General features: G+C 48.0%; 2 protein-coding genes across 10 annotated transcripts in view; one reads left to right on the top strand and one right to left on the bottom strand.

The window, feature by feature from the left end:
* Positions 1–174, bottom strand: part of LOC102379171 (zinc finger protein 436-like) — a 23,816-nt gene extending 23,642 nt beyond the window's left edge. The window contains exon 1 of one of the 7 annotated variants that reach the window (XM_025195347.1): positions 145–174. The gene's annotated coding sequence lies outside the window, so the exon portion shown is untranslated. The remainder of the gene's footprint in view (positions 1–144) is intronic. The other 6 variants (XM_025195346.1, XM_006038801.3, XM_025195349.1 and 3 more) reach the window with 6 other exon arrangements.
* LOC102379578 (oocyte zinc finger protein XlCOF6-like) overlaps positions 7–13,261 on the top strand; it is a 23,283-nt gene continuing 10,028 nt past the window's right edge. Inside the window, exons 1-3 of one of the 3 annotated variants that reach the window (XM_025195345.1) lie at positions 263–401; positions 10,848–11,032; positions 12,344–12,470. In XM_025195345.1, coding sequence (XP_025051130.1) covers positions 11,018–11,032; positions 12,344–12,470 — 142 coding nt within the window. In that variant the 5' untranslated portion in view covers positions 263–401; positions 10,848–11,017. Of the gene's footprint in view, positions 402–10,847; positions 11,033–12,343; positions 12,471–13,261 lie in introns of all 3 variants that reach the window. The other 2 variants (XM_014527392.2, XM_025195344.1) reach the window with 2 other exon arrangements.

Genomic DNA, 13,261 nt, shown 5'->3' with positions numbered 1-13,261 from the left:
TCGCCCTGCCCCCCCCCGTAGCGCCACCACCTCGGCGCGTGTGTGTGTAACTGTGTGTGCGTGTGCACGGGGGTGCGTCTTGGTGGTCCTCTGCCTGCCTGTGTCTGTGTGCACGTGTGAATGCACGCATGTACGTGCAAATACCTCACAGGCCTTTGTGGGTGAAGCTCGTCCCTCAGATCTTGCGAAAGGATCTGAAGTGGCGTCAGCCCCCGCCCTCCCCCCCCACGTATACAGATGCCCACACCCGTGTATACGCGAACCAGCGCCCTCTCCTGGGCTGGCTACAAACAAGAGCTGTCACAGAGCAGGCGAGCCGCCGCCGCTGCCTACCGGGACAGGAGATGGCACCAGCGGGGCAATGTGCCCAAAACATCACCGACGATGCAGCAGCAGCTAAGGTGCCTCTGTGGTTCGGGTGGTCTCAGGAATCACTTGACGTGTGTGTGTGTGTGCGCAAACATCCATGCATGTACGTGCAAATATCTCACAGGGTGATTTCACTGTTTTATAAAGTGTAAGTGTATATGTGTTGTGCATGCGTGTATATGTATACATGTGCATGTATATATGCACACTGCTAGCTGGTGCTTTGTGGGCCCAAGGCCCATGACCCCGCTATGTGTCGACCAGGCCTGTGTCCCAAGGCACGTCCACTGGCTCCTTAAGGGCAGGTGGGCATTGCCCGAAGTGCTCTGCTCGGTGCCACCCCTCGGTGCACTCATTTTCAACCTATGACCCTCACTCCCGTCCCTGTTTGGATTTTTTGTGGTCCCAAGCAATCAGTGATGTGCCCTTAGTGACCCCCATCACTAAGAGGGGCTTATAGCTCTGCTGGGTGGGCTTTGCCCATGTCACAGACTGGCACATCAACAGGCCCATGTCACCATGGCAGAGAGCAGGGCCTGGGAGGGAGTGACCTGGGTCTGACCAGGGTTTCCTCCACTGCTCCTGTCCCACTTGCTGCCTCCAGCATTTCAGGTCTGGGAAGCTCTGATTCAGAGGCCATGCCCCTCAGTCCTGTGCTCGGTCTCTTTCTATGCAGATAGAGATATATAAGTATCCAGGTCTCAAAGGTGCAGATCTGCCCTGCCTTCTACCTTTTTTTAGACTAGCACACTTAACTATGTCTCTCTGCTCAAGGACATGAATGCCAGGGAAGTGTTGCAGGTATCCACGTTGTAGCCTTATTGGTCTAGAGGAAAAAGTAATCGGGGCTCATGGACAGAGGTGATATCTTTTATTAGACCAACAAGATTTTTGCAAAAAAATATGTTTAATCCTTAAAATTCTGGTTTATTAGGCGGATTGAAACACTGTAATGAGTTAAATCATAATCCTTGGGGCTGGTGTCCCCCCCCCACACACACACACATTTACACACATACACACACACAGTAGCAAGCTACAGAGTCAGGTATACCTATCCTACAAGCGCTGGAGTCTGCCGTCGATGGCCAGATGAGGCTTCTTTCAGCGTGGTGTTATCCTCCAGAAGGGGGTCGCCGGCTGGTCCTTCTGGCTGGACGGGTCTGGTCGAGTTGGAGATCAAGAGGGCGCCACTGAGGGTCACTTTTCACTGCCTTTTTTCTGTCCCTGGCAGACTTTGGTGACTCCCCAGTTTTCAGGTTTGCCCAATCCAGGGGTCATTGACCCTCGTGGGACTTCCCCCCTCGGTGGCTACTGGACGGCATCTGTCAGCCCCAGGGGTCATCCGCATGCACGTGCAAGTTTGGGAGTCCGTTGATGAGTTTTGAATAGGGCTCTGGGAGCGGTTGATCTGGAGATACTCAGCCCAAAAGTTGGTCCCCAGTGTTGATTAACTCAGGCCAGGGCTTCTAGCCCTGGATCAGTGACATTTAGAGATTTCCCGGTTGCTACATTGTCTTCTATTGAGTTCTTCCCTTGGCTGATCTGCAGCTTCCAGGTGTTAATTGCTGCCTGCTGCTACAGTGTTACACATTCAATCACATTACACATTCAATCACTGATTCAATCCCTCTTTCAGGGGCCAGCCTGATACAGGGAAGGGCAGTTTGAGTCTTGCCCTTGTTAACATTGTTACAATGTATAACTTACTTATGAAACTAAATACATTCAGTTGAAAGTTGAAAGGTGAGAAATATAAAATATAAGCTACAAATGCCATGGCGCACAAATAGATGAAAATACCAAACTACAAGGGGAGATACAAAATGTGCACACACAAATTTTAAAACACAATTCCTTATCTTAAAGTGAAAGAGAGAGGAAGGAAGAAAAGGTAGAAAAAGAGAAACATATCCAAAGAGGGGCGAGCAAATGCAGGCAAGAGGAAAAGGGGGCTTTCTGCTACAATAGGATTTCACGTGTGCTTTCAAGATGCTGAGGAAGGCTAGATTTTGTTTTGTGAATTGGAATAAGAGAGAGATGTAAGATTCTAATGATTACAAGACAAATCAAGCAACATTTTTGGATTATAATTTCCTCGGTTTGTTGTGTTTATATGTGTGCATGCGCATTTGTGTGCACATGTATGTGTGTACGTATGTATATATAATTTGCTATGTTATAATGTGTGTGTATACATTTTAATTTGCTATGTTACAAAGTGTGTTTGTGTATGTATATAAATTGTTTGCTGTTATAAAGTGCACGTGTATATATATGTATGCAATGCATATAATTAATTTGCTATTTGCATATAATTAATTTGCTCACTTCACATTATAAAGTGTGTATGTATACACTGATTTGCTAGCTATAAAGTGTGTGTACATGTGTAATGTATATGCATATAATATATATATGTGCTATGTCAGGGGTTGTCAAGTGGGGGTATACATACCCCCGGGGGTACTTGGACCAGTTCTGGAGGGTATGCTCAAGCAGGTAGGTGGGGACAGAGCGCCGCCACCTTCCAGGAGCAGGGTTGGGGCAGGGTGAGGGCAGCTGTGCCCCTCTGCAGGGCAGGGAAACTTGCATGCAGCAACCGCTGCCACCACCCACTAGCTCGATCAGCTTCCCCGCCTCACAGAGGGGCACCACTGCCCTCACCCAGCTTCCCCGCCCTGCCCTGGCCCTGCTCCTGGGAGGTGGCAGCGCTCCATCCCTGCCCACGTGCATGCTGTCCCTGCTTCCCCACTCTGCATGCCACCCCTGCCGCTGGGGGTCCTTTGATTGATTTTAAAAGGTTGAAAACCCTTGTGCTATGTTATAAAGTGCCTGTTTATGTGTGTGTGTGTATCTATATATCTCTCTATATAAAATTAATTTGCTACTTTATAGCATGCCTGTGCATGCATATGTGTATATAATAAATTAGCTATGTTATAAAGTACGTGTGTGTGTGTGTATGTATATGTGTATATAAAAATAAATAATGAAGTTGTTATGTTATAAAGTGTGTGTAGGTGTCTGTGTATAATTAATTTGCTATGTTACAAAGTGTGTGTGCTTGTGTAATATATAAAACAAATTTGCTATGTATAATGGGGTGTGTGTGTGTAGGTATGTATATATAATTAATTCACTATGTTATGAAGTGTGCATGTGCTTTTCTAGTTTATAAAGTATGTATATGCATGTACAATTAAGTTGCTGTGTTATAAATTGTGTCTGTATGTATACTTATTTAGCATATGCAGTTTCAGCATATTGTTTCAGCCATCTCAAGGTGATGTCATCACCAGTGTGAAGAGCTGGAAGGCCACCAGGTAGTATAGTAACTATGTCAACATAGTTGACATGGGTCAACAAGGTGTTGACATGGGTCAACAATATTTGAACTTGTCCACAAGGACATTTTGTGTCATTGTGAAGGCCCCATTGGTATAGGTTTGAGGCACAGTGGCCTTGTCCAATTCAAAAACGGTTGAGAAGTGCCTAACAACGGCATGACCAATTAAATCTTGGTTGACTGATTGTAGGGTCAGAGATGATATGGTGATTGATTGGTGCTTGTGCTGTCCATTCTTCATGCCATCGAGTAAGTAAGGAAAAGTCAAAGGGTTTTAAAAGTGTGGACCATATTGGACATCTTGAGGGGAGCTGAGCTGTTGGTGGGTGGAATATATCCCAATGCACTGGCAGTGTAGGATTATCGCGGGGTCTGGTTAGTAAGCTTACTCCAGCATTTTTTTTGCAGTGGAGATGAGGGAGAGCAACATTACTGAGACCTGATAACCATAGGAGTGGAGTGGGTTGCAATATGCCTGACGCAAGACTCATTGTAGCATTCATTTGGGTGTCTACTAGTTTGCTGTGTGATGGATGAGTCCATACAGGGGCACAGTATTCTGCAACTGAGTAACACAAGCGCAAGAGCGGATGAACATAGCGTGGAGGCATTGGCACCCCGAGTGGAGCCTGCAAGTTTGCAAATAGGTTATTCCTTCTTTTGATTTTTAAAGCAGTTTTCTGGAAATGTGATTTATAAGTTCAAGTCCACTCAAGGGTGACTCCAAGGTAAACTGGGTGGGTTTCGAATTTGAGTCTGACCACTGAAAGTAGTAGTAAGTTCACAATTAGCACTGGCATTCTGTAGATGGAAAACACTTGAGGCAGTCTTTGAGATGTCAGAGCACTGCCTCAAACAAAATAAACATCAGTCTCATGCCTTTATCAAATGTGAGCTCTACATTTGAAAAGTCATGAGCTTGGGTAGCAAAGGCACTTCCATCAGTGTAAATGAATTTTCATGAGCTGGTCACAGGCAGGTCATTAATGTGCAGGTCAAAAAGAAGAGATCCCAGTACTGATCTCTGAGGGAGGCCATTGGTTTGATGTCTCCAAGACCTAGTTTGATTGTCAAGGTGGACTCTAAAGCATCGATCACATAGTAATAGTTTGACTGGATGAGTGGTCCAATGTGGCAGAATTCCTGATACTTTCACAAGAAGACTTACACACAGTGTCATATGCTACTGTTAAATCAAGGAAGGCAACACCAGTCTTCAGGATTTTATGAAGGCTATTTTCAATTAAGGTGGCTAAGGCTAGAACTTGATTGGAAGTGCTCCGGCCACAGCAGAGTCCAGCTTGGTCTGGGCTTAGGGCAGAATCAATTACTGGAGAAATATGTAGCAGAACTAGCACTTTCTCCCCACTTGAGAGGGGCACTTTCTCAAATGTCTTGTAGCGCACACTCAGGAGGGAGCTTGCTGCCACTTGTGGGCAGGAGTGACGTGTTGAGGGGTGCACGCCACTTGCCATCCCACCGCCAGTCTATGATCACCCCTGGCCGACGCCGATGCTACTGGAGGTGCCTGTGGGTGGTCACCAACCCATGGTTGGTGCTTGCCACCCCCCACCCAGTGCTGGCAGTGTCTGTGGGAGATCCCCACTCATCGCTGCTGCACTCCTGCCACCAGCGGTGCAGCCGTGCCCCCCCCCCCAGCCACTGGGGGCATGCACCATTCATGCTTGTGGGTCTTTGCCAGGCTTGGGTAGGCCGATGGTTTTTGCTCAGCATCATGTTGATAGAACATGTTGTTGTCCTTCATGCGTAATATGGTTGAAGAAATCAAGCAAAGTCTATCCTGTCTCGGAGGAAAGGCAGCAAAAGGGTACAGCAGCCCCCTTGGCTCTCCAGGGAACTAGCCGGACCTCCTGCATCTTAAAAGGAAGACCTACAAAGGATGGAGGACTGGATCCACCTCCAAGGAGGAATACTCTGCTCTGGTCCAGACCTGCAGGGAGCGAACCAGGAAAGCCAAGGATGTGAATGAACTACAAGTATCAAAGACAATAAAAAGTCCTTTTTTAGATATGCGGGGAGCCGAAGGAAAAGCACGGGCAACATTGGACTCCTGCTAAACCAGATGGGACAACTGACAATTGACGCCCAGGAAAAAGCAAACTTGCTAAATGGGTACTTTGCGTCAGTTGTTCACCAATCCCATGGGACACCCCTGCCCATTATGGGACAGGGAAGCCCGGGTGAGGGAGATTCCTTACCCTCCGTCAATGCTGACCTCATGAAGGAACACCTTGAGAAGCTGCACACCTGACAGTTTACACCCCAGGGTACTCGAGGAGCTGGCGAGCATCATAGCCCAGCCCCTGGCACGGATCATCGAGAACTCTTGGTGCTCTGGTGAAGTGCCCGACGATTAGAGGAGGGCCAATGTGGTGCGTGTCTTCAAGAAAGGGAGGAAAGTGGATCTGGCAAACTACAGGCACATCAGCCTGGCCTCTATCCTGGGGAAGGTCTTGGAAAAGATTATCAAAAAGGCCATCCTTAACAGACTGGCCGGCGGCAACATCCTGAGGGATAGTCAGCACGGGTTTGTTGCAGGTAGGTCTTGCCTCTGAAGACTGGAAGAAGGCCAATGTGGTGCCTATCTTCAAGAAAGGGAGGAAAGTGGATCCGGCTAACTATAGGCCCATCAGCCTGACTTCTATCCCGGGGAAGATCTTAGAAAAGTTTATTAAAGAGGCCATCCTTAATGGACTGGCCGACGCCAACATCTTAAGGGATAGCCAGCACGGGTTTGTTGCGGGTAGGTCTTGCTTGACCAATCTCATTTCCTTCTACGACCAGGTGACCTATCACCTGGACAAGGGAGAAGAGATTGATGTCATATATCTCGACTTTAAAAAAGCCTTTGATCTGGTATCCCATGATCGTCTCTTGGCAAAACTGGCTAACAGCGGCCTCTGCCTCACCACGATCCGCTGGCTGGGGAATTGGCTCCACAGTAGGACCCAGAGCGTGGTGGTTGAAGGAACGCAATTGTCCTGGTGTGCGGTCACCAGTGGGGTCCCCCAAGGCTCTGTCCTTGGGCCTATATTATTTAACATCATTAATGATGTAGATACTAGTGCTACCAAAACGCTGGCTTGCATCCATAAATGCTTCTCAAGCAAATCCCAGGACGTCATTCTCCCATTGTACTCGGCCTTGGTGAGGCCGCAGCTGGAGTACTGCGTCCAGTTTTGGGCTCCACAATTCAAAAAGGATGTGGAGAAGCTTGAGAGAGTGCAGAGAAGAGCCACGCGCATGATCAAAGGTCAGGAAAACAGACCTTATGATGAGAGGGTGAGAGCTATGGGACTCTTCAGCCTGGAAAGCAGAGGCTCAGGGGTGATCTGGTGGTCACCTATAAGTTTCTCAGGTGTGCTCACCAGGATCTGGGGGAACATCTGTTCATCAGAGCACCCCAAGGGATGACAAGGTCGAATGGTCACAAACTCCTCCAAGACTGTTTCAGGCTGGACATAAGGAATAACTTCTTTACTGTCCGAGCCCCCAAGGCCTGGAATGGCCTGCCACCGGAGGTGGTTCATGCACCTACTTTGAACGCCTTCAAGAGACATTTGGATGTCTATCTTGCTGGGATCCTATGATCCCTGCTGACTTCCTGTCCCTGGGGCAGGGGGCTGGACTCGATGATCTTCCGAGGTCCCTTCCAGCCCTAGTGTTTATGAATCTATAAGAGTCGAAGCCAATTATGAGCTCGAGGACCGAGATGTTTCAGAAAGTCTGGGTGCATGTTGTCATAGCTAGTTTCAGTGCCAGATTTTAAATTGCACAACACAGAGTTGAGTTGTGTTGGTGAAAAGGTTTGTGGAGGGTCTAGGTTCTGAACATTTTGATGGAAATAACACAATTCTCCATGTATTTTTCACTCAAAATCCTTGTTGTTTTGGGGTTCTCATCACTTTCAGAAGGTGGCTGGCAATGGCATTGGCTAACACAGATGGTCAAGTTTGGGTTTCGGGGACATTGAGATGCTCCCAGGTGGCGAATGAGGCCCCAACTCCTCCAACTGGAGTGACACAAATTCAGTCATGAAGTTGAGTCCTCCCAGCAGTTCTGATGAGCAGCATCGAGTGATTCAAGCAGGTGATCTGCAATATCTGGATTGCCATATTTTTCATACTTACCTAATAGAGCAGCACACTCTCCATCTAAGCAAGGAGCTCACAGGGGGTGAAATCCTCTGGTAGCAGAGGATTGTGCTTATAGAGGGGATCAGAGAAATATTTACAAACTTCATCAGCTGGGATGTTTTGCCATAGGATGGTAACAGTGGATCGTTGAAGAGTCTCCACAAATAGGGACCAATTGACTTTCCTGAAGATCTGTCTGGGGTTTTTATCCATTTAATGGACGATGGTGGCTGTGTGGAAGGTCATCAAGAACAATGCAAGATGCTGGTTGTGGGTGGCTGTTGGCTGATGTAACTCAACATATGTCAGGGGAGTGAGTAATCTTGGTCCTATCTTGCTGAGCAGAAGGTGCCCCACTTTAGAGTCATGGATCAGGGCAAGGTCATTGCTGGATGCTCAATTTTGTAACAGGTCACTGTCTTCATTTGAGTGTGAGTAACCTGAGTCTATGTGGTGGCTATTAAAATCACCAACATATATGGGTGTGTGAGGGAGAGATGGAAGAGGGCAGTTCCCCCAGGTTTTGCTTGGTGATTTACTGACATTTGCAATCCTGAAGCTTCCAACTTTTGTGACATCACAAGGATTAGTGGATAAGGTAGGTTGCCTTAGAAAAGTTGGTACAGACATAGGTGGCTCTCCCGTATTTTGCATGAAGGGGGTAGCATATTAAATAAATTTGCAATGTATATAATTAATTTCAGGAATGATGCATGCCCCTGGAGGGTGGGGTGGCACGGCGACCGCCCGCAGGCGGCAGTGCTGGGGGTACAGTGGCAGCGAGCGGGCAGCTCCCGCAGGTGGCCACAGCATTGTTGGCAGCAGGGGGTGGGAGGGTGGCAAGTGCCAATCAGCGGTCGGCAACCACCTGCAGACGCTGTTGACAGCATCGGCAACGGCCAGTCGTGATCGGAGACCACCTGCTGATGCCGCTGGTGGTGTTGGCACTGAGGGAGCGGGGTGGTAACCGACGACCGCCCGCAGATGCCGCTGGCAGCATTGGTGGTGCTTGTCGGGGTGCACTGCCAATTTCAGGGGGTGCACCCCCTATGCATTGCCAATGATTAATTTGCTAGGTTAGAAACTGTGTATATGTATATAATTTGCTATTATAAAGTTTATTTGTTTATGTGTATTTATATATAAAATGTGCTATATTGTAAAGTGTGTGTATATGTATAAATATATACTATATATACAAATTTAATTTACTATGTTGTTAAGTGTATGTGTGTGTATTTTTTTGCTGTTATAAAGTGTGTGTGTGTGTGTGTGTGTGTGTGTGTGTGTGTGTATACACTATACACGCACACACACACGTGTGTATAATCTATATCTATCTATAGATATGAAATTTGCTCACACACAAACTCAGAGTCAGTATCGTGGACTCTGCATGTAAGACCAGTGGCATCTGTCCCTGAGCCAGGCAGTGCAGTTTCTGTGGAGGGAGCAGCTGCCTTACTATTCAAGAGAAACCCATCTGGGATCAAGCACGATTCACCAGTCAATTCTGTAATATATGTAACATGTAGCAGGGGCCTTAGAAGACCTGCGGGACTTGGACGTTTCCATCTCTTTCCTCTCGCATACCCTGAGGCCTGGGGGCTGACTTAGGCAAATGCCAACATGGAGGAGTAGCAGAGCTTTGCCATTGCTGGTGTCACTAGAGCTAACGTGTGTCCTTGCCTGGTGTTATTGATGTGTTGTTAGTATCTCAGGCTGCTGCTGCACGTTTCATATATTATGCAGTTTACTGGTTACTTGCCCAATAAATTTAGACTGGCCACACATGCAAAGTAATTATCACACAATTTATGAGAAGAGGTTGAGGGAACTGGTTTTATTTAGTCTAGAGAAGAAAAGACTGAGAGGGGATTTGATAGCAGCCTTTAACTCTCTGAAGGTTGGTTCCAAAGAGGAGAGAGCGAGACTGTGTTCTCCACGGTGACAGATGACAGAATAAGGAGCAATGGTCTTAAGTTGCAGCAAGAGAGGCTTAAGTTAAATTTTAGGAAAAACTTTCTCACTAGGAGGGTGTTGTAGCACAAGCGACCGAGAGAAGTGCGGGTATCTCCATCCTTGGAGGTTTATAAGACCCGGCTAGACAAAACCCTGGCTGGGATGACCTAGTTGGGGATGGTCCTGCTTTGGAGGAGGACTAGATGTGACCTCCTGAGGTCCCTTTCAACCCTAATTTTCTATGATTCTAATTCACTGGTTAGTAGTGCAATAAATTTAGACCAGCCATACATGCAAAGTAATCATCATGTCATAAAAATAGCCATTCAACTTCAAAAAGAGCCAACCAGCTACATCATTAGTCTTTGAAGATCTGGAACAACTTTATAACTGGTTTCTATCAAGCTTGAATTGGAGTGTGTGGCAGGGCCCAAAGTCTCAGGGACTGTGGTGCCAGCAAAAAGTCACGGCTGAGACCCAACACCAGTCTTGTCTTAAAGAATGAACACAGGCATGGTTTGATGGCAAAGGTTTGACCAGGTTTGGCCTTAACACACTCCTGTTCTGACAAATAAGGTGGTAACACACATATGCCCATGACAAGACATTGGCACAGTACCACACAAGTTCCCCTAAGCCAATACAAAGTTTTCTTCATTTCTAATTCTCCTTTTATACTGTAGTCAAAACACCTTATGTGTTACCAATATCTTGACTATCTTGAACCATGGGCTTGCTCCACATCCTGATCTGGGGGTTTCCATTCCAGCCTTATCATCCTGGTACTGGACCACCTTGTACTACTCTACCTTGTACAGCCATCACCCCCTCCCATCCTCTGGCCCACATGTCAAGAGTTGCTTATATGAGTTCAGGCATCAGCCAGGTTTGCTGAACAGACCTACTTTGGTCAATGCTTTAGCAAAAAATAGCCTTTATGGGAGCAGTATGTATGTATTGATGGATGTTCCAGCAAGGCCTATGACCTGTGGATGCTCTTCCCTTCCCAGCAGGTGCAGGGAGCCTGAGCACAGCTGAGGAGCAGCCTCTTGAGGAAGGACCTGTAAACCTGTTGATGCTGAGGTCGTCCCCAGGGAGATCTGGGGAGAGGGGACTCCTGACACCTGAGCCAGGCTAAGTGCATGAGAAGCAGGGCAGGTGCCCACAGGAGGGAGAGAACATGGCTGTGAGCAAGGTACAGGCTGCAGTGGTGTATGAGTGTGGAGCCAGTGCAAAGCCTGGCAAGAGTTGGGGGAGTGGGGAAGAGCCAGAGGAGCAGAGAGACCTGAAGAGCCACAAAAAGAAGCTTCACGAGAAAGAAAGGGTGCATCCAAATGGAGCCAGCAGGGAGGGCTTCAGGGGAAGCAGGAGCTCACTGCCAAGTACAGATAGACTGGGACTAGAAGTGCTGCCTTCAGCACTGGTGGGTCCAGCACTCCCTGCCTCTGGAAGCACTGCCTCAGTTTCCCCTAAGAGAGCATTTTAAGACTGGGGGTCCAGGAGAGAGTCCCTCTGGGCACTTTGTGACACCCTGCCAGTACCAGGGAGCATGGGATGAGGGTCTCCTCAGCTGAGCCCACCAGGTTCCCCCTGAGAAGCATGGAGGGGCTCTACACCTAAGTCCAGCAGGGTCCCTCTAGCCCAGCTAGTGCCAGGGCAGGATGATGAGCTGGCAGTTTGCTAGGAGTAAGCAGTGTTCCTTAGTCCTGGAGGGAAATCCAGGTTCAATCTATGAGAACAGGAAATGTACCCCAATCTCCTTGCACCAGTGTCTGACTGGGATCAAAGAAAAATTCCTAGAGTTGCTCATATCTGGAGGACCCCACTCCAACCCCACAGGTGTGACTTGTGCCCAAGGACAATCGGCACTTTTATGTTCTTCGTCTCTGCATGGAGTTGGAAAGCCACAGCCCCTCACTCTCCTGCTTCAAGGCTGAGTTTGCACTGAGTCCCGTCTGCTCCAGCCCAGCACACTAGGAATCCTCATTCCCCCTTCCTGGCTGTTGTTTCCTCTGCCCTCCATTTCCACTCCATGGCCAGACACACCAGGGATGGATGTAGCAGCCCCAGATCACGTAGGACAGTGACAGGGAGGTTCCCTGAGTTTTTTATGGGGCAGTAAATCTGGGATTTGAGACCTGCAGAACTCCCCACCCTAGAGCCTTGCGGGGAAAAGAGAAGACTCCTGACAGGCAGGGCATTCTCTGTGAGACACTGCCATGAAAACAGATTCCCCAGAGGAGACTCGGGGCCCGTGGACCACAGTGTCCACTGGCATTGTTTCAAGGGCAGTACCTACCTTATTGGCACAGCATATACTGGTAGAGGTAATAGCTGTGTTGACTCCTTGGAGGACTTGAGCTAAAGCAGACAAATGCACAGCTCTGTTCTTGGAGATGTGTCCAAGCCGACCCTTAGCTGGAGCAGCTGTCGGCTGAAGAGTAAGACTCAGGTTTATGAAGACTGAAGCAGGAGATGCTGATGGTGTAATGCTTGTGACTTGCAGCTCGCCGATGTCTTTGAGGATGTGGCTGTGTACTTCACACAGGAGGAGTGGGAGCTGCTGGAAGCTGGAGACAAGGTGCTTTACCAGGACCAGATGCTGAGGAATTACCAAGCCCTTGTTTCCTTGGGTAATGTTTTGGGTTTTATTTCCCCACCCAGAGCTGTGAGATCAGAAATGTCGTATCCTCATGCATTTTGGCTGGTGGTCTGAATGTAGTTTTGCCCCACTGCTCTGTTGTCATTCAAGCCTCTTGCCCTCTTCGCATTCTCATATCCTCCACTGTTGGTTTCAGATACCTTTGCAGGGGTCTTCTCCTCGGTGTAACCCCTGCTGTTTCCATATCCAGCAATTTCTTTGCAAGATGATCTGCCTTTGCCATCCCATCATATTTGTATCATCTTCAATTCATTCACCAACAAGCTTCCCCTTGGGGAATTGGTCCATCCTTCTCATTCTTTTTTTGTCCAAAAGCTTAACAATCCCAGCATGCAGTGCACATTTCAGGTGGAAACAAATGTCACCTGTCCTGACCCTTGTGCCTCCAAAAAAAATGTTTATGGAAGCACAAAGACAAAGCAAAATGACCTCCATACCCTTTGTTGTGCTGCAAATACCTAAAATTGTTAGCCACAACAATGCTGGTAATATATTGTGCTGCTCAACTGTGTTGGACATCTGTTTGCTTGGTGGTGGGAGAGCTCCTTGCACCCTTCAGCTGCCTTGGCCTGCTACTCTGGAGGCTTGAGGGGCCCGATCCTGAAAATCCCATGAATTTCTAGGCAGGATTAGGCCCCTGGAGCCTCTGCTCAGCTTTCCCCTCTTTAAAAGACATGTCCTAGGGAATCTTGGGGTGCATTTCAGTAAATGAAGAAAGCCAGGATTTGTCCATGTGCGGGCCGGGGAGCGGTCAGAGGCTCT

The sequence above is a fragment of the Alligator sinensis genome, unplaced genomic scaffold (assembly GCF_000455745.1).
Source record: "Alligator sinensis unplaced genomic scaffold, ASM45574v1 scaffold719_1, whole genome shotgun sequence".
In the NCBI taxonomy this organism is placed as follows: Eukaryota; Metazoa; Chordata; order Crocodylia; family Alligatoridae; genus Alligator; species Alligator sinensis.
This window is presented reverse-complemented; position numbering and strand designations above follow the sequence as displayed.